Below are 19,643 nucleotides of genomic sequence, written 5' to 3' on the forward strand. Positions count from 1 at the left end.
GCCTGCTGCTCTCCACCCCCATCTTCTACGCGAACGGGCCGCCGCACATCGGGCACGTGTACTCGGCGCTGCTGGCCGATGCGCTGCTCCGCCGCCGCCGCCTGCGCGCCGCCGGCCCGGCCCGGCTCTGCACGGGTCAGCGAAACGCCGCGGTCCGAGCCCCTTCCCCCGGGGATGACCCCTTCCGCCGGGGCTGACCCCCCTCCCCGTGTCCCCAGGCCCCTGTGTCCCCGCGGGGCTGCGGGCTCCGGCCTCTCCCCACGGCCCCGCGGCTTCTCTCCGTTTCAGGGACCGACGAGCACGGGCTGAAGATCCAGCAGGCCGCGGCCGCGGCGGGGACCTCGCCCGCGGAGCTCTGTGAGCGGGTCTCGGGGCTCTTCCGCCAGGCCCTGACCCAGGCCGGTGTCGCCTACACCGACTTCACGCGCACCAGCGAGCCCCGGCACCAGCGAGCCGTGAGGCACTTCTGGGGGGCTCTCCGGGATGGAGGGGTGCTCTACAAGGGCGCCTACGAGGGCTGGTACTGCACACCCGAGGAGAGCTTCCTGCCCGAGAGCCAGCTGGCCGAGCGCACGGACGCCCAGGGCCGCCCCTGCAAGGTGTCCTTGGAGACCGGCCATGAGGTGAGGGGCTGCAGGAGCACTGTGCGCTCACCTGCCGCTCTGCTCTGGCCAGATTTGGGGTGTTTCAGGCTTCCTGTAGCCTTTAATTTGTGTTGGCTGAGACTCACCTGTATTTCAGTGGAGTGTCAGAGAGCTGCCAGTGCCCACCTGGCAGGTGCACCTTGTAGCTACATGCAACGGAAAAGATTCAGCCCCTGCTGCGTCCACAGGCTGTTGGCGTGGGAATGGCGTTCTATAGGGAAGATGAGAGAAGTCAGCTGAACAGGAGGATAAAAGTGTACTTAACTGAGGGACTCCTTGGGGATTCAGAGTTTCAGACCTGTTTTGTGAGACAGTTCAGTTTGGCCTCTGGACACTTACCCATCTCTTAAATGGGTTTTGGCCCTGCCTAAAGCACAGTAACATCACCTGCCTGTGGTCAGCCAGAATGGACATGCCCAAGGAGTGTGGTACCTTCCCGAGCATCTCTCTGCCACTGTTTTCTAGAAGTTGTGGAGTTGCATGATTTAATCCAGCAGCTACAGATAATCCTGCTCAGAGCTCAGCACAGGTTATGCTCCTGTGGTATTTGTATGAGGCTGGGATGTTGGTCCACACAGAAAGGGCTGTATTGGCAAATAGTAACTCTTGAGAAAGCACCTAAGATAGTTCGGGAAAAGGTAAGTTTCCAGGAAAAATAATCATTCTTTAGACCTAAAACAGTCAGCAGACTTCAAAATCAAGCGTACCCTGAAAGCACTTCCTTGCCTCGTCTGTGCAAGGAAACAGGAGTGTGCGTGGAGCAGAGAAGCTCTTGCGGTGTGGTGGGAAGGGAAGGGATTATCTCCAACCTGAAAGAGGCAGTGGGGCAGTTTGTTCCTTGGGAATTTTGTGAAGGAAAAGGGGGAGTTTGCACATGCCATAAACACCAGACTTCTGGTGAGTGAGTGAGTGAGTGAGTGAGTGAGTGAGTGAGTGAGTGAGTGAGTTCTGGCATCTGGTGGAGCCTAGGGGTGAGGATGTGCAGCTTGTCTTTGAATGATGCTGTTCAGGTCTTCCTTGTACACTGCAAGATTGCTGACCCAGCCATGGATCCCTGAGTGCCTTACACAGCTCACTCGTACCACAACCACCCACCAAGTTTTCACTGGTTTAGCTAAATGTGTCATTTAATGGATTCAGCTGTGGGGGAGAAGCGCTGTCAGTGCTGTAAGCAAACAAAGTTAGTGACTTAGACGCGTTAATGCATAAACTGAGGAAAAAGAGTACGGCCCCAGAAGAACAAAGGCAGGCACCAGGAGTGGCAGTAGGGCAGAATTACAAAGTCATTTCGTCTTTTCATGATTTTCCACTATTATTGCAAAACTATGTTGCTAAGAAGGTGTATTCTCGTCTTCCTAATTCCTTTCTGGTGTCACATCAACCTGGCGGGTGGAAAGGTGTTCCTTCCCAGGGTTACAGGTGTTTTTAGAAGCAGTGTGCTGAACCATTCCAGGTGCCTGAGTCCTCAGGTGTGTTCCTGGGGATCCCAAGGAGGCAGTGTCTTGGGTTAGAAGGTTCCTACTCGTCATGGAAAGGTGCTGAGAGCTTCCCATGGCGAGGGAGGACACCCAGACACAGACAGCGTGCGACAGCCTCCATGCTGAGAATGGTATGTGCAAATTGTCAGCCTGTTCTTGGGGCCATAATCCTTTCCTCTCCTGCTGTCCCAGGTGCACTGGACCAAGGAGGAGAATTACATGTTCAGGCTATCAGCATTCCGGGATCCCTTGCAGAACTGGCTCCGGGATAACCCACATGCCATTTTTCCTGCCCCTTTCTACCAGCGCGTGCTCCGCTGGCTGGACGAGGACTTGCCAGACTTGTCGGTGTCCCGCGAGCGAAGCCGGCTGCAGTGGGGCATTCCCGTGCCCAGTGACCCCACGCAGACCATCTATGTCTGGGTGGATGCTCTGGTGAACTACCTGAGCGTGGTGGGGTACCCCGAGAGCCACGGCACGTGGTGGCCAGCTGTGCACCACGTCGTGGGCAAGGACATCCTCAAGTTCCATGCCTTGTACTGGCCAGCGCTGCTGCTGGCAGCAGGGCTGGAGCCCCCCGAGCGCATCCTGGTGCACTCCCACTGGACTGTGCAGGGCCAGAAGATGTCCAAGAGTTTGGGCAACGTGGTGGACCCCGGCGTGTGCGTGGGGCAGTACGGTGTGGACGGGTTCCGGTACTTCCTTCTGCGGCAGGGCGTCCCAGAGAGGGATTGTGACTACTATGATGAGAAGGTGGTGAAGTTGGTGAATTCAGAGCTGGCAGATGCACTCGGGGGGGCTGCTGAATCGCACAACAGCCCCCAGCATTAACCCCAGCAACACCTACCCATGCTTCTCGGAGCCCTGTTTCCCAAAGGTCCTGGATTCCAGGGAGGCAAAAGGCACAGGCAGGGCGTGTGCTGAGGACTATAAGTTCGTGGCAGCAGTGGCCTCGCTGCCTGCGCAGGTAGACAGTTATTTCGAAAGCTTCCAGATCTACAAGGCTTTGGAATGCATCGCCCAGTGTGTGAGGCAGACCAACGGCTTCTTCCAGAGGCACAGGCCTTGGAAACTTGACCGAAGGGACGCTGCGGAGCAGCTCTGGCTGGACACCATCCTCCACGTCACGCTGGAGTGCCTACGTGTGTATGGGACGCTCCTGCAGCCTGTGGTCCCATACACAGCAGACAAGCTGCTGTCCCGGCTGGCTGTTGGGCCGGGAGAGAGAGGTCTCTCTGATCTGGTATTCCTTGCACGCTATGATGGAAAGCCGTGTCCCTTTGAGGGGAGGCAGCTCGGACCTGACACTGGCGTCTTGTTCCACAGGCTGGGCAAGTCGGAAACTATGAAGAAGAGAAAGCAAGAAGCTCAAGTCCCTGACAAACAGCTTCTGTGAATTAAAACTTCCAGGAATTCCTGGCGAACATTGTCTCTGTTAAAAGCGCTTTCCTCCCATTCGTGGTGGTGATGTGGAGGGGTGGGAAGCCAGCCTGAGCAGGGAGGATCAAGCAAGCCCTGAGGAGAGACAGGCTTGGTCCTGGGCCTCCTTGGTGTTGCCTCCTTGCACAGGGAGATGGATACGTGATCGTTCATCCCACTTTTGATCCACAGGTTTTTTGCCATGTCAGAAGTAGCGGGGGGTGATCAGAAATGGTTCTGTGGGGCTGTGGTGCCCATTGGGTCTCTCAACTGAGCTACTTTTGTGGGCCAAAACAAGTCTGAGTGAGCTTCAATGGGGACAATCCTGTGTGGCTGCTCCTTATTCTGAGGGCAGGACCGTGCCATGGTCAGGCAGTGGGTCTCATGCAGCAGTGCAGACCTGCAGACGTGACCAGAAGGGGAAAGGGAGGGATGTGTTTCATCAGACTCAGCTTTCTGAGGTTTTTCCACCTGCTGCACGGCATAGTGCACCGTTTCCTGTCCGTGCTGCTGGAAACAGATAAGCACTGACCCTCTGGGGTGGAGGTGACCACTGGGAGTCTCTGGTAAATCCTTCCCCGCCTCCGGCTCCTGCAGGACTCATCAGTGCTAGCACTGGAGGAGTCATATTCCAGAGGCCCATTTGGGGGGGGCTGTGAGTTCTTTTGCGACCGCCTGGGCTGTGTGAGCAGGAGCAGTGCAGCCCCTGGGGCTCTGCCCCATGTTCCCATCGGTCCCCGTGCCACCGTCGCTGTGCCACAGCCACATGCTGTCCCAGTCCAGCTGACCTGAGTCCTCTCATCCCCTCCTGCCACGGCTCCCCTCCTCAGATTGTCACCTGCTCCCCTCACTTCTGCAATCCTAGTGTGCGTCCTTCCTGCGGCAGCCCCCATGCCTTTGTGCCATGGATGCTGGCTCCCCACTGCCCTATTTCTTGGGGACAGGAGGGACACGTCCTCTTCCCAGTCTCTCTGATGCTGCACACGGTGGCTGTGGCTGCCCAGCTGGACATGGAGAGGGTCCAAATACTCTGGTATTGACGGTTGTGGTCCCACTGGCACCTCTTAGCACTTGGGAACGTGCGGGTCTTGGTGTCCCCCGGTGTCTGGTGCTGCCTCTCTGTGCCCCTAGGTCTCTCGCTCCCTCCCGGGAGGGGCCAGGCCCACCGCCCGCAGCCCTGGCGGTCCCTGCCGCTCCGCTGGAAATGCCCGCGCCGGCCCGGGCTGAAGGCACTCGGACCCCGGTCTGTGGTTTGGCGTGGGGCTGGCCCGGGGCCGGAGCTCTGAGCCGGGTCAGTGTCGGTGCCAGAGCGGAGATACGCGGTGCCGGTGCCGGAGCGGGGAGCGCAGGGCGGAGCCGCGCGGCGCCGATGCCGCTGCGCGGGGCGGGGACGGGACCGTGCCGTGCCGTGCCGTGCCGTGCCGTGCCGTAGCCGGTGTGTGGGGCGGGGCTGTGCCGGTGCCGGTGCGTGGGGTGGAGCCGCGTTGTGCCGGTGCCGGTGCCGGTGCGTGGGGTGGAGCCGTGTTGTGCCGGTGCCGGTGCGTGGGGTGGAGCCGTGTTGTGCCGGTGCCGGTCCGCGGGGCGGGGACGAGCCGTGTCGTAGCTGGGGCGTGGAGCGAAGGCGAGCGGTGCCGGTGCCGCTATCCGGAGCCGCGCCGGTGCCGGTCCGCGGGGCGACGCGCCCCTATGAGCTGGTGAGGAGGCGGCGGTGAGCGAGGGATGGCGGCGGGCGGCGGCGGGGAGCGACCGCCGGGCCCCGACCCCGCGCTGGAGCCCTACGTGCAGACCCGCATCTTCAAAATCATCGTGATCGGAGACTCCAACGTGGGCAAGACGTGCCTGACCTTCCGCTTCTGCGGGGGCACCTTCCCCGGCAAGACCGAGGCCACCATCGGCGTGGACTTCCGCGAGAAGACGGTGGAGATCGAGGGGGAGCGCATCAAGGTGGGCCCCGCACCGGCTCCGGGCTGGATGACACCGGTCCCGGAGGGCTCCGCTCAGCCCCCGGTGGGTCACACATCGGCCCTGGTGGGCCTCGCTCCGCCCTCGTTCCACACCGGTTCCAGGGGGCTCCTCTCTATTCTCCGTTAGCCCCGCTCTGACCCCGGTGGGCCCCGCACCAGCCGGCAGCATCCCCAGCAGCGATGGCAGCCGGTCCCTCTCCCTGCCTCTTGCCAAAGCCCTCCTAGGGGCTTTTCCTTTCATCCCGGTTGGAGGGAGGGAACAGGGCCAGGGAAGAATTCTGGTCCCTGTGTTGCAGACATGGCCCTGGACCAGTCCCTGCTGCCTTGTCACTATTTCTGGGCTTGGCTTGAGCCTGCAGAGATCAGAAGTGATGGCTCCGGGGTGAGTCACTGACACCCCTGCGATGGGCACAGCTGGATCCTTGCAGCATTGGGATGGCTCCAGCTCTGGACATTGGACCAGTGGAGGGGGGTAGAGCTGTGGAGGGGTGGGGGACAGAATTCTGTGCCACAGCCAGGGGCTCTGGGGAGGCAGAGGGTGATGGGCTGGCAGCAGCCACACAGGAAGGCTGAGAGCTCACACGGCCCCAGCAGCAGTGGGCTCAGCTGCTGTGGCAGCGGTGCTGGAGCCTGCTCCCAGCTGCAGCTGGAGCTGTGATGGCAGCAGGATGAATTTGCTTATGAAAGCTGGTGTGACACCTCTAAAGAACAATCAGCCCAGACCTGGAGAGCTCTGGCTGATGTGTCAGAGCAAATCTGCCATTGGTAGGAAACCACCCGGGAGCAGAGTTTGTGGTGGAGCTTGGCCTGCCCAGCTGTGGGGATCATCACCCACAGCCTCTGAGGCTGGTGCTGGAAGAATAAAGATTGCTGCTGTACTGACAGATGGCTGATCAAAAGTTGAACTCACAATGAAACCAGAATTTATGTTGGTGGGTGAGAGCTTTAGTTGTGCTTCTAGGCTGTCCATGAATGTTTTTCCCTTTCTTCCTTCAAGATGTTCAGTGTCCCTGCTCTTCCCAGCTCTGTCCAGCCCCACAGAGCCGTGCCAGTGTGAGCTGTGGTGCAGGCTGGCATGGAGCCTGTTTGCTCCCACTATCCAGAAAGTGTTGCCAGGTTTTCTACCTTTGGATATTATTTGAGCTCCAGTGGGCAGGAGTGGGAGGCAGCGCAGCAAACTGGCCTTTTCCTGGGATATGTATCCAAGAGAGGAGGTGAGAGGTGGGAGGGGGACCATCACTCTCTTGCTCTGCCCGGGAGAGACTGGCCCTGAAAGGGCTGAGTAGCAGCTCTGCTTTGCCAGCGTTTTTCAATTGGAAATACTCTGAGGCAGGTACTGTCTCCATGGGTACAGGGCAATTTGGATTAACTTGGAAATTGCCTCTTCCCGCCTACAAAACATTACCTGGAGAACCCAGACTGACCCCTGGGGCACTCTGCTGGCTACCAGTGTTCAATCAGACTTGGTGTCACTGACCAGCACCATCTAGGCCAAGACATTCAGCCAGGTCCCAGCCCACCTCAGTGTCTGCTCATCCAGCCCTCCTGGCATCTCTGTCACGTGGCTCAGGAAGTTGTCATCGATGGTGTCCTGGAATATTTTGGATTATCTGTGCCCTGCTGTGCTGTGCTTCCAGAAGGCGTTGGGGTGGCTGAAGTTCTATGTGAGAACCAAGGGCTGCAAACACAAGGCTGCTGCTCACTGCCCACAGAGCACCTCATCTGCTTGCTCTTCCTGGCCAGGTGGTCTATCGCAGAGACCCCCTTCAATATCACCTGTGATGTTCTGTTCTTTAATCCTCCCCCATGAGCTCTGTTGGCTCCTCATCCATCCCCACAGAGCTCCTGGCCCTCCCACTTGTGCTCCTACACAAAGGGTGCCTGCCCCTCCTCATTTTCTTTTCGTCTGTGAAATCATCAGTGTTCTCATTCATGGCATAGGATTTGGTGCAGAAATAGGCATGGATCTGTTGGAATGAGTCCAGAGGAGGCTGCAAAGACACTCTGAGGGCTGCAGCCCCTCTGCTCTGAAGTCAGGCTGGGAGAGCAAGGGGTTGTTCATCCTGGAGAAGAGAAGGCTCAGTGTCGATCTTAGACCCCCTTCTAGTGCTTAAAAGGGCTCCAAGAGAGCAGAAAAGGGACTTGGGACAAGGGATGGAGGGACAGAACAACGGCTTTAAACTGAAGGAGGGCAGATTTAGATTGGCTATTGGGAAGAAATTCTTGGCTATGAGGATGGGGAGGCCCTGGCACAGGGTGCCCAGAGCAACTGTGGCTGCTCTTGGATCCATGGAATGTCCAGTGCTGGGTTGGAGAGGGCTTGGAGCAATCTGGGGTAGTGGAAGGGGGGCAGGGTGTTGAACTGGATGATCTTTAAGTTTCCCTTCAGTCCAAACCAAGCTGGGGCTCTCTGAAAGCCAGTCAGCAGGAAACCCTCCTGCAGCCCCCTCCCCATGGCCCTGCCAGGGCTACGCTCCACACTCCTGTACCCTCTTTTCTTGTCTGCTTCACTTCCCAGGTGCAAGTGTGGGACACCGCTGGCCAGGAGAGGTTTCGGAAGAGTATGGTGGAGCACTACTACCGCAATGTGCATGCTGTGGTCTTCGTGTATGATGTGACCAAGATGAGCTCCTTCACCAACCTCAAGACGTGGATCGAGGAGTGCAATGGGCACGCGGTGCCCCCGCTCGTCCCCAGGGTGCTCGTGGGGAACAAGTGTGACTTGAAAGACCTGATCCAGGTGCCATCCAGCCTGGCCCTCAAGTTCGCCGACGCTCACAATATGCTTTTGTTTGAGACCTCAGCCAAGGACCCACAGGAGAGCCAGAACGTGGACGCGATTTTCATGTGCCTGGTGTGCCGGCTGAAGGCGCAGCGCTCGCTGCCCTGCCGGGACACGGAGGGCTGGCCGGCGCAGCCCCAGCCGCACGCTCGGCGGCTGGACGAGGCCAGCGGGAAAGGCTCCTGCCCGTGCTGAGCGGGACCCGCCCGGACCCCAATAAAGGCTCTGAGCCCCCTGCGCTCTGACTCTTGCTTTGCGCCTCAGCCGTAACCGGCTGTGATCGGTTCGCCGTGGCCACAATCGGTTCGGTTCGGCGCGCAGCGCTCGGTTACGATCGCCCAGTTCGGCTGTAATCGGCCCGGCTCGGCCGCAATCGGTCCGGTTCGGCGTGTAGCGTTAGGCTACAATCGATCCTGTTCGTTTACTATCGGTCCAGTTCGGCTACACTCGGTCCGATTCGTTTACAATCGGTCCGGTTCGGCTACAATCGGCCCCGTTCGAGCGTACTCGGGCTAACTCGGTAATTATTGGCCAGACTCGGTCGGAATCGGCCCGACTCGGCCCCGCTCGGCTATGATCGGTCGATTCTGCTGCTCTCGGCTACATCCGCCTCGGCTCGGGGCGGGGCGGTGTCGCGCGCAGGCGCAGTGCGCTCCGTCGCCGCCATGAAGTAGGTGTGGGGATGTGGGGGGTAGGGTCTGGTCTGGTCTGGTCGGGCTCTGTCCCGCCGGTGCCGGTGCTGACGGTGCCTCGTCCGCAGCCCCCTGACGAAGGTGAAGCTGATCAATGAGCTGAACGCACGGGAGGCGGAGCTGGGCGTGCAGGAGGCGGTGTCGTGGCACGCGGAGTACAAGGACAGCGCTTGGATCTTTGTGGGTACGGGCCGGGCTAGGGGCGGTGGCCGGTGCCGGTGCTGTTGACCCGTTCCTTCCCTCCCCTCTCCCCGCAGGCGGGCTGCACTACGAGCTGACGGAGGGCGATGTCATTTGCGTGTTCTCGCAGTAAGTACCGCAGCCCCGGCCCCGCCGCCGCGGGCGCTGCCGCGGGCGCTGCCAGTGTGTATGTCACAGGTACGGCGAGGTCGTCAACATCAACCTCGTGCGGGACAAGAAGACCGGGAAGTCCAAGGGCTTCTGCTTCCTGTGCTATGAGGACCAGAGAAGCACCATCCTGGCTGTGGATAACTTCAATGGGATCAAGGTCAGTAGAGCTCAGGTGCTGCCCGTGGCTCTCTGGGTGCTGCCTCGCGTCGGCAGCAGCCCTGGAGCTGGGAGCTGCCCGTGACAGCCCGGCCCCGCAGATCAAGGGACGGGTCATCCGTGTGGACCACGTGGCCAACTACCGGCCCCCCAAGGAGTCCGAGGACTGGGATGATGTGACCAGAGCCCTCCATGCCAAAGGCTGCGGGGTCAAAACGCCACCTCACACCTCATCTGACTCCCAGTCTGAGGATGAGGATGTGCCCGTGAAAAAGCAGAAAGGTAAGGAGTGTTCTTGGCATGCTGGATCCCTGGGGGGAGTGCCCATGGTAGGGTTTGGGGGCTGGAGTCTGTGTGGAGGGAAGGTTGGAGGAAGAAAAATGGGCACAAAATGAGGGTGGGAACAAGGTGTTGCTACAGAGTGCCGAGGAGATGCTCAAAAATGAGGGAGAAGAAGGAGAGCCAAGAGGGAGAAGAAGGAGAGTCAAGAGGGAAGAGTCCTCAGGTCTGGAGAAGTAATTTCCACAGACTGGATCACAGTATTCCTGAGGAACGGGAATTAAAGGAAGGTTCTCAGCATTCCAAGTGATGTGAAAATGCCCAGCCTTGCTGGGAAGAACATGATGTGAGTGTTAGAGAAGTGAAGTGGCTGCAGCTGGAGGAGAAAAAGTCGTGGTTGGAAGTGGACTGGGATCTCCGTGATGGGGAAGCAGGCTGGAAAATTGGGTGGAGGGGGAGAATTTTTAGTGGAAGAGGAGCTGGGATGGTGCCAGGGGAGCCATGGGGGGCAAAGTGCTCCTGGAGTTTGGTCCATCCTGAAATGTGAACTCTTAATTCCAGAGAAGAAGCGGAGCAGAGCAGAATGTTCCAAGTCAAGCCCGCAAGCTGGGAAGCGAGTGAGCACGGAGGAGCCTCATCCCAGGATCAAGAAGGAGAAGGAGGACCCCGGGTACGAGCGCTATGCTGGTGGGAGCTCCAACAGGAATGCTGGCAGCAGGACGCAGCGGGATGAGGAGCAGCGGCAGCACCAGCGGCACTCAGACAGAAGGGGGGACAAGAACTGCCATGAGCAGAGGGGCCAGAGCAGCTCCTGGGAGGAGCGGGAGAAGAGGGAGGAGGCTGGCAGGAGGGGCAACGGGCACAGCAGTCGACAAGACATGTCCCCTAGGGGAGGCAGATCCCGGGAGCCCCATTCCAGGCACAGGGAGCGGGGCTCTGGCAGAGACTCTGGCCGCTGCTGAGCCCTGGCTAAGCATTTGAGGTGAGGGAGGCCCTGAGTCTGCCCAAACCTGCTCCAGGCTCCTCGGATGCCACGGCTGGACCTTTCACCTGGGAGCTTCCCCTTGCCTCTCATCCCACCCTGGGCCAGGGCTCTCCACCTTGCCCATACTGCTGGCTGGGACAGGGGTTTGTCCTTCGACTGGGACGGGTGTCAAGCGGTGAAGGCTGGGAGCAGCAGGAGGCTCCCCTTCCCTAAATCCCTGGGCCAGTGTCCCTCTCTTGCACTCAGGGCAGAGGCTGCTGGGTGTCGTCTGGCCTTGTGCGCCAGGTTTGGGCCCTGCGCCCACCCAGCACCTTCTGGATTCCACAGTCTATCCACAGGGCTGCGCTGCTCTGTTGGGGTGATTTATCATGGATTTGTTTAAAGGTTTTTTAATAAATAAAAGTTCCATTTCGGGAGAAGCTGGTCACGGGAGCTGTGTTCCTGTCCGTGCGCCAGGGAGGAGGCGGCGTCTGTTTTTCCTTACCATGATTTTGGGCTTATTTGGCTGGAAAATGGGGGGCGCTGGAGCGGGGGATTCACAGCGTGGGGAAGGGAAGAATTTTAGCTGGATTTTGTTCCTACAACGAGTCATGACTCCAGTCCGCGTCCGTGCCGGTTCCAGGCGCAAGGGGGATTTTTTTCCCCCGTTGCAGCCGGCACCGCTCTTGGAGACAGCCGGGGGGTGCGGCGGGGTTGGGGCGCGGGCGGGGCCGCCAGGGGGCGCGCGCGGCGCGGCGGTGCACGGCCCCGTGCCGCTCGCGCTTCCGCTTCCGGTTCCGGTCCCGGCCCGGTGGCGGCGGCGCGCGCGGCGGTGTCCGCCCGCCATGCCATGTCCGCGCTCAACTGGAAACCCTTCGTGTATGGCGGGCTCGCGTCCATCGTGGCCGAGTTCGGTGAGGCGCAGGGGCCGGGCGGGGCCGGGACCGGGGCCGGGCGGGGCTGGTACGTTTACCGGCGGGCGCTGAGGCCGGTGTCCCCGCAGGCACGTTCCCCGTGGACCTCACCAAGACGCGGCTGCAGGTGCAGGGGCAGAGCACCGACGCGCGGTTCCGCGAGGTGCGGTACCGGGGCATGTTCCACGCGCTCTTCCGCATCTGCCGCGAGGAAGGCGGACGGGCCCTGTACTCGGGGTGAGCACCGGGGCCGGGCCTGTCGGGGCCGGGGCCCGTCGGCAGCGGGTCCCAGTTCCCCCGCGACTCATCCTTCCGGACCGGGACACCCACCCACCGCCACGGGTCCTCCACCCGGCCCGGCACCTCCTTCCCCGAACCCGGGCCTCCCCGGTGCTTGTCCCGGGTCCTTCCCCTCTGGCTCAGCAGCTCCCACCGCCTGTCCTGGGCTCCCTCTTCGGTCGCAGCATCGCCTCGTCTGTTATATTCGGCCACTCCAACCCGGCATCCTCCTCCGCCCATCCCAGGCCCTGTCACTGCCCATCCCGGGACCCTTTCCACACCCCGGCATCTCTCCCTGCCTTCCCCGAGTCTCCCCCACCCATCCCGGGTTCTTCCCTTCCGCCCATCCCGGCCCTGCTTCTGTCCCGGCACCCCCTCCCCAGCCTGAGTCCCTTCTTCACCTTCTGTCACTCCCCTGCTCCCTGCCCGACCCGGCCCCCTCCACCCTGCACGCTGCTGGGACCCCCGGGATCCCTCCCTGCCCTGAGCGGAGCGTCCCGGTCCTCCGGAGGCCGGGAGCAAGGCCAGAGCTGCGTGGGTGGCATCCCCTGGCACGGGGGGCGTGTGGGGCAGTCCTGGGTTATCCCGGGCAGAGCTGCATTTCTCAGTGGGGTCGTGCCTGGCCCCAGCAGTCTGAGGGCAGGTGGTGAGTGGCCCAGGCTGCCTTGCAGGGATGCTCAGGGTCCATTCCCCCTCAGGATCGCCCCAGCGCTGCTGAGACAGGCGTCCTATGGCACCATCAAGATCGGGATCTACCAGAGCCTGAAGCGGCTCTTCGTCGATCGTATGGAAGGTCGGTGTTGGGGAAGGGCAGCACAGGCACCTCCCACTCTGTTTTGCTTCTTCCTTCCTCTGTCCTTCCCACCCCAAGATTCCCACCGGAATAGAGCTCCGTTACTAGGCGCTGCATTTTGTTTGCTGGTGAGAGCAAGGATTGGACTCAATCCCAATGGGAACCTCACTGTGCTCTGCACTGCCTGTGGTCCCTACCCAAACACCTCCGCTAGACAGATTCCTTCCTTTCACGGAATCGTAGGAGAGTCACAGAATCGTTTAGGTCAGAAAACACCTCCAAGATGACCTCCAGCGTGTGTGATCCTCACCTTGTCCCCAGCCCAGAGCACTGAGTGCCACATCCAGTCCTTCTGTGGACACCTCCAGGGATGGGGATTCCAGACCTCCCTGGGCAGCCCCTTCCAAGGCCTGACTGCCCTTTCCAGGAAGAAATTCCTCCTGATGTCCAACCTGAGCCGACCCTGGCCCAGCCAAGCACATTCTGGATAGGAGTTGTGCAGTCCAGCTCTGTAGCTTTGGCCCTGGCTGTAAAGGTGAGGTTCCACCAGTGCCCTTGATCTGTGCCCACTGCAGCTCCTGCCTGGGGAGTGGAGCAGGAGGAGTCTGGTGGGTGTTCCTGAGGGAGCATCGAGATCTGCAGGTGAGATTTTCATCCCTGCTGTGATATGAGGGAATGTTGTTACACCGTTCCAGCCTGGGAAAGCAGGATGGGTGGGCAAAATGCAGCACACTAATGATGAGAAGCTGGGCCAGGGGAGGTTTAGGTTGATATCAGGAGAAGGTTTTTTCCCCAGAGGGTGCTGGGGTACTGAACATCGTGCCCAGGGAATGGGCTCTGCCCCAAGGCTGCCAGAGCTCCAGGAGTGTTTGGACAACGCTTCCAGGCACAGGGTGGGATTACTGGGGTGTCCGTGCAGGGCCAGGAGTTGGACTGGATGGTCCTTGTGGAACCCTTCCATCTCAGGAGATTCTGTGACTCTAGAGGTCCTCTCAGGGCTGCTGTCCTGCTCAAGTAACGCTTCTCCCTGCTCCAGTATTGCCTCTCCCTGCCTGCTTCTGCCTGTGTACACAGGCCCCACACCCCCCCTCGCTGTTGCAGCCTTTTCAGCTGTGAGCTCCGTGCCTGAATGTTTGTCTTCCTACAGGCCTGGGGCAGCCAGTGGCCTGGTGTCCTCTGGGAAGTGCTGTGGTCAGTACCAGCAAAGGCCTGTACCTTTTCCCAATGTAACCATCATCCTAATACTGGGCCTGGAATCTCGGGTTGTTCCCTGGCACTAATCACATCTAACTCCCTGCCTGTTCTTGATCCTCAGGTGGCTGCCTGTAGGCAAATCCAGGGGGCCTGGGGAAATTCTGGGTTGTCCCTCTCTCTCTGCCTCTGGTTCATCCCTACAATGAGAAATCTCAGATACTTGGTTACAATTTTCACGTGTCCCAGGATTTTCCTTCTCATCAGTCAGACCCTCTGAGAGTGCATTGCTGAGTGTTTCAGCTGCCACCTTGTGTCACTGGCAGGTGTGGGGACAGACCTGTCACGGGCTGTGGCAGCTGCCCCGACCCTGCTCCTGTAGCTTCACCATGTGATTTGAGAACTGAGCTGCTCTGCTCTTCCCAGCCCTTGCTCCCTCCTGCTGTGGCCCCTCCCGTGAGAGTGTGACATTCTTTCCTTGGTTGCAGATGAAACGTTGCTCATCAATGTGATCTGTGGGGTGGTCTCGGGGGTCATCTCCTCTGCGCTGGCCAATCCCACAGATGTGCTGAAGGTAAGGGCTGCTCCTGGCTGGCTGTGGGACCTGTGGGAGGAGCAGCTCAGTGCTCCCTGAGCCACCAGTTCTGCTCGTTTGGGCTTTTTTCATGAATGGGGACCAAAGCCCAGGGTAATTAACAGATGTTTAAAACCACAGCTCTTAAAGATCACAGGATCCTGGAACAGTTTGGGTTGGGATGGACATGAAAAACCATCTCCTTCCACCTCCTGCCACAGGCAGGGACACCTCCCACTCGACCAGGTCACTCCAAACCCTGTCCAGCTTGGTCTGGAACACTTCCAGGGATGGAGCAGCCATGGCTTCTCTGGGCAGCAAGGATCATGACATTTGTCCTGGTGAGGGGTGGGAGCTGTGTTATCCGACCTGGGCCAGGTGAGCAAGTGGCAGTCAGCTGCTCCTGTCCCCTTGGTCTCGGTGCTGGCACTGCCCTAAGGCCTGCCTGTTACGTGGAGTGAGCAGAGCCCAGTAGGGAGTACCTGGTGCCCTGGGCTCAGGGTAGCCCTGCTCTGGGCAGAAAGAGCCTGGAGAACTTCCCCAGTCTTCTCCCTGTGTAGATCCCCCTTCTGGGACTGCTTTCAGTGAGGGCCTTGTCCCTCATGTCCCTGTGCCCCCCCCCTACTGCTTTCCCTGCCCCCTGCCTGTTGCCATCCTTGTCCATGTGGTTTGCAGGAAGGGGGACATTGAGAGCAGTGTGTGCTCTGAGCTGCTCTGTTCCTTCTCCCCCGAGTTCCATGGAGCTGCTGTCCCTGGTGTCCCTGCCCTGTGGGCAGGTGCTGGAGTCAGGACAGGTGTCGATGTCCTCCTGCTGAGTCTTCCCTTTCTTTCAGATCCGGATGCAGGCTCAGGGCAGCTTGTTCCAGGGCGGGATGATTGGCAGCTTCATTGACATCTACCAGCAGGAAGGTACCCGAGGCCTCTGGAGGGTGAGCACCAACTTCTAGAATCCCCCAGCAGCAGCAGAACTAACAGAAATCTTGGGGAAGCAGGTGCTCTCCTGCTGTTCTGTAGCAAGGAGCTATTCTGCCCTGGCTCCTGGCTCCTTAAACTGCTGCTCTCATGGGGCAGAATCTTTCCTGGTGTTGAAATTGGTGCAGGAGGTGAGGGGCTGACAGCCCAGTTCCTGCATGTTGGTGCTGCAAAGCAATGTGGAGTTAATCCAGCCGGAGTCACACTACCAGGGTGGAGACATCCTCCTTGGCTTTGGTGTGCCTGCAGGGAGGGTACAGGGGAGGCTGTCAGGAGAAGCCCTGTGAGGAGCTGGGGGATGTGGCTGCAGTTGGTGACAGTGTCTGTTCTCCACAGGGTGTTGTCCCCACGGCCCAGCGAGCAGCCATCGTGGTGGGGGTGGAGCTGCCAGTCTACGACATCACCAAGAAGCATCTGATCCTGTCAGGCCTCATGGGGGACACCATCTTTGCCCACTTCGTGTGAGTACCTGCTGCAGGCTTGGAGGGTGTGTGAGGCAGAGGAGCCAGCTGGGACTGGGGCGAGGCCGTTCATGGAGTGAGTGCTCTGGAGCTGCAGGGAGCAGGGTTAGTGCTTCCAGAGGATCTGGAGCAAGGTTAGTGCTTCCAAAGGAAGCTGGAACAGCTCAGGGTCAGCAGCAGGTATGGAATCATTAAAGTTAGATAAGATCTTCAAGACCATTGAGTCCGACCATTCCCCCACCACTGCCAAGGCCACCACTAATCCATCCCCACATCCCAGGGACCTCCTTGGGGAAAGACCTGGCAGAAGTCCTTTGGTGACATGAAATGTCAGCTTGGTTTCAACTGGCTGATGACAGAAATGCAGTTGCCCTTCATCTCTGCCCTGGTACGAACCAGTCAGTAGATCCACGTGTGTGGCTACGTGTAACAGTCCCTCAAAAGCTGCTCCAGTCCCTAGTCCTCACCTGTCCAGACCCTGTCACCTTGCAGCTCCTGCTGCAAGAGCCTTGAGAGAGGAGCAGACATGAAGCTGACAGGCCCCAGAGCAGGTGTGTTGCAGTCAGGCTGCTCTGGGCAGGTCTGACAGAGAACACTGGAATTCTTTTTCACCTCCATGTTGCCATTCCGCAGCTGCAGATGCTGCAGTGCTTCCATTGGCTTTGCCATCTGGGGTGAGTAGCACTAGACCCTCCGTGGAGGGGGAGACTGGCAGCTCTGTGATCCTATCTGGTGTCTTTGCTCTTCCTCGCTCCTTCCCAAAGAAATGTTTGCTCTGGTGGGAAGGATGTGCACTCCCAGTGGGTGCCTTCATGTGTGTGTCACCTAGGCAGCACCTTGCAGGGCTACCGGTGCCCTGTGGAACCATCTGTGGGCTCAGGTAGGGTCTGGGTTAGCTGAGCTGAGCATTCCCCTCCCCTGAGCTCTGCAGGGTCCTGTGGCAGCCCAGGTCCTGCTGCTGCCCCTTTTCCAGGTAGGAGCAGGTAGTGCAGCTCGTGTTCGTTGCTAAATGCCTTTGGTACCGTCCAGTGGGAGGTATTTTGTGCCTGTCTGAGCGGGAGTGGCCGTGCCCAGGGCTGTCCCTGCCCTGATTTGGTGTGTACAGTTCCAGCTTTACGTGTGGGCTGGCGGGGGCCATCGCCTCCAACCCCGTGGATGTGGTGCGGACACGGATGATGAACCAGCGCGCCATCGTGGGCAGCACCGAGCTCTACAAGGGCACTCTGGATGGCCTCATCAAGGTGAGGGGGACAGGTGGGCACATCCCTGTCCTGGGAGGCTGGCCGGGTCTCGGCACCACGCTGACTGGGAGGAGTGAGATCCTGCAAGTGACACAGTGTGTCATCAGTGAGACAGGAGAGGGCCCAGAGTCACTTCCCTGGGGCTGCTGTCAGCCTGAGCATCCTCCCAGCCTCCTGGGACAAAATTTAGGCCATGATGCAGTTAGCTGGGTTCAGAGACTGTAAGTGATGCTTCACACAGTTGCTCAGGCCTCTCTGCTCCCTGCAGCAGCTGGGCAGGGCCAGCGTGGCACACGTGGCACTGGGGAGGTGGGCAGGGCGTGGGCCTGGTGTGTCTCCTCATCCGTTTGTCTCTCCTCCCAGACGTGGAAGAGTGAGGGCTTCTTTGCGCTCTACAAAGGCTTCTGGCCCAACTGGCTTCGTCTGGGTCCCTGGAACATCATCGTATCCTTCCCTGTGCTGCTGGGAGGTGGTGGAGCGGGACATGGGGAGAGCCCGGCTGGGCAGGGCAGGGCTGACATCCCGATGGGGTGCACTGGGGACCCCAGTGGGCACTGCTGATGGTTCCTGTAGAACCTCTGAGGGCTTGGCTGAGACCTTGCCTGGACTGGGCTGTGGGACATTCCTGGATGAGCTCCCGTTTGGGAGGGAATCGTGGGGAGTGTTCTGCTGAGGCAGGTGCTGACTGTGCAGGACCAGCACTGCTGTGTGCCGAACCAGACCACTCTGCCTGCAGAAACTGGGTGGGGAATTCATTGTAAAGAGCTCCCATTCTGGGCATGGAGCCACTTCCTTCTCCCAGGGGTCTGGGCAAGCCTGGGTTTGCTCTGGGTCCATCTCCCTGCTCTTGGCAGTGCCTGTGCCCCAGCCCTCTTCTACCTGGGCAGGTCAGGTTGTGCTGCCTGGACAGGGAGCTCCGTGGGTGGGCGTAAGGAGCTCCCTGGGTGGGTGTCCAGCCCAGCTGAATGCTCTGCCCACCCTGCCAGGCAGCTGTCCCACATCCAAGGAGTGTGCCAATTCCTTGACGCTCCCCTCAGTTTTTTATCACATACGAGCAGTTGAAGCGTCTCCCCTTCTGAAAGCTGCCTTCATCTCACCAGAGTCATCCTCGGGGCTGGCAGCAGAGCCGTGCTGCCGCCTCCTTCTTCATTCCACTGTCCCCATGTTGTGGTGTTTGCTCCCTGTGGGCTGGGCTTTCCCCACATGCATGGTCCCCGGAGCATGAGCTGCCTGGGACAGCCGGGAGCTGCATGTTTCCCATCCGGAGGTGTCTGTGTGCCTGGGCCTGAAGGAATATCTTCTGTGAAGATCTGTGCATTCCAGTGGCCTTTGGGGCGCTGTGTCTTGTGGCTGGCAGGTGTGGGTGTCCTCCTGCGCCCTTGTGGGGCGAGGCTGGGGCCCAGGAAGGTGCCATTATCATGTTTCTTGCAGAACTTGTAACTTCATTAAATTATTTATTGACTGAATGGCTTGAGTTTGGGTCTGTGCTCATTCACTGCAAGGGTGTCTGCCCTTGGACAGGACAGGAGCTGGTTTTCCCCACACTATAGACCCCTTTATTCTCCATATATTTATATGAAAACAATCTGTAGGATTCATTACAGTACAGACATTTCTAAACCTAAGTTTGTTAGTGTCAGAAAATGACCCTGTTGCCCTCTCAGCTCAATTTTGCCAAACCTCCACCTCATAAATTCCTGCTTATTATTACTTACACTGTTTTTGCTTAAATCATTTGTAAAGCCAGGGAGTATGCTTTAAAGGTGAGCTCAGCACTTGAAAATCACGGCTCTGGTGCTGAGCAGGATATTTTGGTCATCCTCTTCTGGTTTTTGGTTATTTTTTAATGTTTATGGGTGTGGAAGCAAATGGTTCTTATGTTCCTGCTCCCTTTCTTCTTTGTGGGGTGGTATTGCTTTGGATGAGGGTCCCTTGTGACACAGCAGCATGTCCTGGCAGAGCCCACTGTGAGCTTCTAGATTCTGTGGAAGTCACACAAGGAATGTTCAGCCAAATCCTGATGGGAAAAATGGGAGGGAATTGGTGTCACAAAGTCAGAGCTGCCTGTAGAAGCTGCAGGTGTAGGGAAGGTGACTCCACTGAGCTCTTGGGCTGAAATCCTGCCTTGAGCAGGGCTCTCAGCAGGCTGGGCCAGGCAGTGTGTGGGAGCACACCTGAACGGTGTGTACCTGCTCCCCTGCACAGGAAGGTCCAGGGGGTGGAAGTCCAACGTGGAAGGCTCCATGGGAACCAGTCAGCCCTCCTCAGGTGTTTAAGGCAGAAATACCTGTGCTCCTGATACATGAAAGCTAAAAAGGACAAGGAGGCATTGGCTCCAGCCTGTACTTGCTTCTCACTGCCTTGCCACTTCTCCCTCATCCTTGATCTCATTCTGAGGGTCTGGACTCTCTCCATCATCAGGGAGAAGGCTTCCCCATGTGTCTCCTTGTACAAACAAGTAGAGGCTGTGTAAGGTTACCAGAACTCTC

The 19,643-nt window shown here is 59.1% G+C and overlaps 4 protein-coding genes across 4 annotated transcripts; all 4 read left to right on the forward strand.

Annotated features, from left to right (window-relative positions):
• Positions 1 to 271: 271 nt before the first annotated feature.
• MARS2 (methionyl-tRNA synthetase 2, mitochondrial) lies at positions 272 to 3,563 on the forward strand. Its single transcript, XM_040083826.1, is given in 3 exon segments — positions 272 to 623; positions 2,315 to 2,914; positions 2,916 to 3,563. Coding segments are annotated over 2 exon segments (1,176 nt in total). The 5' UTR covers positions 272 to 623; positions 2,315 to 2,341; the 3' UTR covers positions 3,519 to 3,563.
• A 1,589-nt stretch (positions 3,564 to 5,152) lies between these two features.
• Positions 5,153 to 8,509, forward strand: RAB33A (RAB33A, member RAS oncogene family). The gene is made up of 2 exons (XM_040084247.2): positions 5,153 to 5,485; positions 8,024 to 8,509. The coding sequence occupies exons 1-2, from the start codon at positions 5,261 to 5,263 to the stop codon at positions 8,480 to 8,482; spliced, it is 684 nt and encodes a 227-aa protein (XP_039940181.1). The 5' UTR covers positions 5,153 to 5,260; the 3' UTR covers positions 8,483 to 8,509.
• Positions 8,510 to 8,874: 365 nt separating this feature from the next.
• RBMX2 (RNA binding motif protein X-linked 2) lies at positions 8,875 to 11,147 on the forward strand (the record flags this gene model as incomplete). The annotated part of the gene is made up of 6 exons (XM_040083725.2): positions 8,875 to 8,957; positions 9,048 to 9,163; positions 9,237 to 9,288; positions 9,358 to 9,487; positions 9,588 to 9,768; positions 10,327 to 11,147. Coding segments are annotated over 6 exons (963 nt in total), but the record flags the coding sequence as incomplete, so codon positions are not given.
• Positions 11,148 to 11,524: 377 nt separating this feature from the next.
• On the forward strand, positions 11,525 to 18,620 carry SLC25A14 (solute carrier family 25 member 14). Its single transcript, XM_040084136.2, has 9 exons — positions 11,525 to 11,643; positions 11,733 to 11,880; positions 12,621 to 12,715; positions 14,395 to 14,480; positions 15,314 to 15,409; positions 15,789 to 15,913; positions 17,019 to 17,154; positions 17,518 to 17,598; positions 18,192 to 18,620. Exons 1-9 carry the CDS (start codon positions 11,580 to 11,582, stop codon positions 18,231 to 18,233), a joined length of 873 nt encoding a protein of 290 aa, XP_039940070.1. The 5' UTR covers positions 11,525 to 11,579; the 3' UTR covers positions 18,234 to 18,620.
• The last annotated feature ends 1,023 nt before the right edge of the window (positions 18,621 to 19,643 follow it).

The sequence above is a fragment of the Hirundo rustica genome, chromosome 21 (genome assembly GCF_015227805.2).
Source record: "Hirundo rustica isolate bHirRus1 chromosome 21, bHirRus1.pri.v3, whole genome shotgun sequence".
NCBI classification, from domain to species: Eukaryota; Metazoa; Chordata; class Aves; order Passeriformes; family Hirundinidae; genus Hirundo; species Hirundo rustica.

Excerpts from the sequence above, each read along its gene's own strand:
- RAB33A (XM_040084247.2), top strand. The coding sequence starts at position 5,261 with ATGGCGGCGGGCGGCGGCGGGGAGCGACCGCCGGGCCCCGACCCCGCG. Across the intron at positions 5,486-8,023 it reads TCGAGGGGGAGCGCATCAAG|GTGCAAGTGTGGGACACCGC; the intron begins GTGGGCCCCGCA and ends TTCACTTCCCAG.
- SLC25A14 (XM_040084136.2), top strand. The coding sequence starts at position 11,580 with ATGTCCGCGCTCAACTGGAAACCCTTCGTGTATGGCGGGCTCGCGTCC. Across the intron at positions 11,644-11,732 it reads GTCCATCGTGGCCGAGTTCG|GCACGTTCCCCGTGGACCTC; the intron begins GTGAGGCGCAGG and ends GTGTCCCCGCAG. Across the intron at positions 11,881-12,620 it reads GGACGGGCCCTGTACTCGGG|GATCGCCCCAGCGCTGCTGA; the intron begins GTGAGCACCGGG and ends ATTCCCCCTCAG.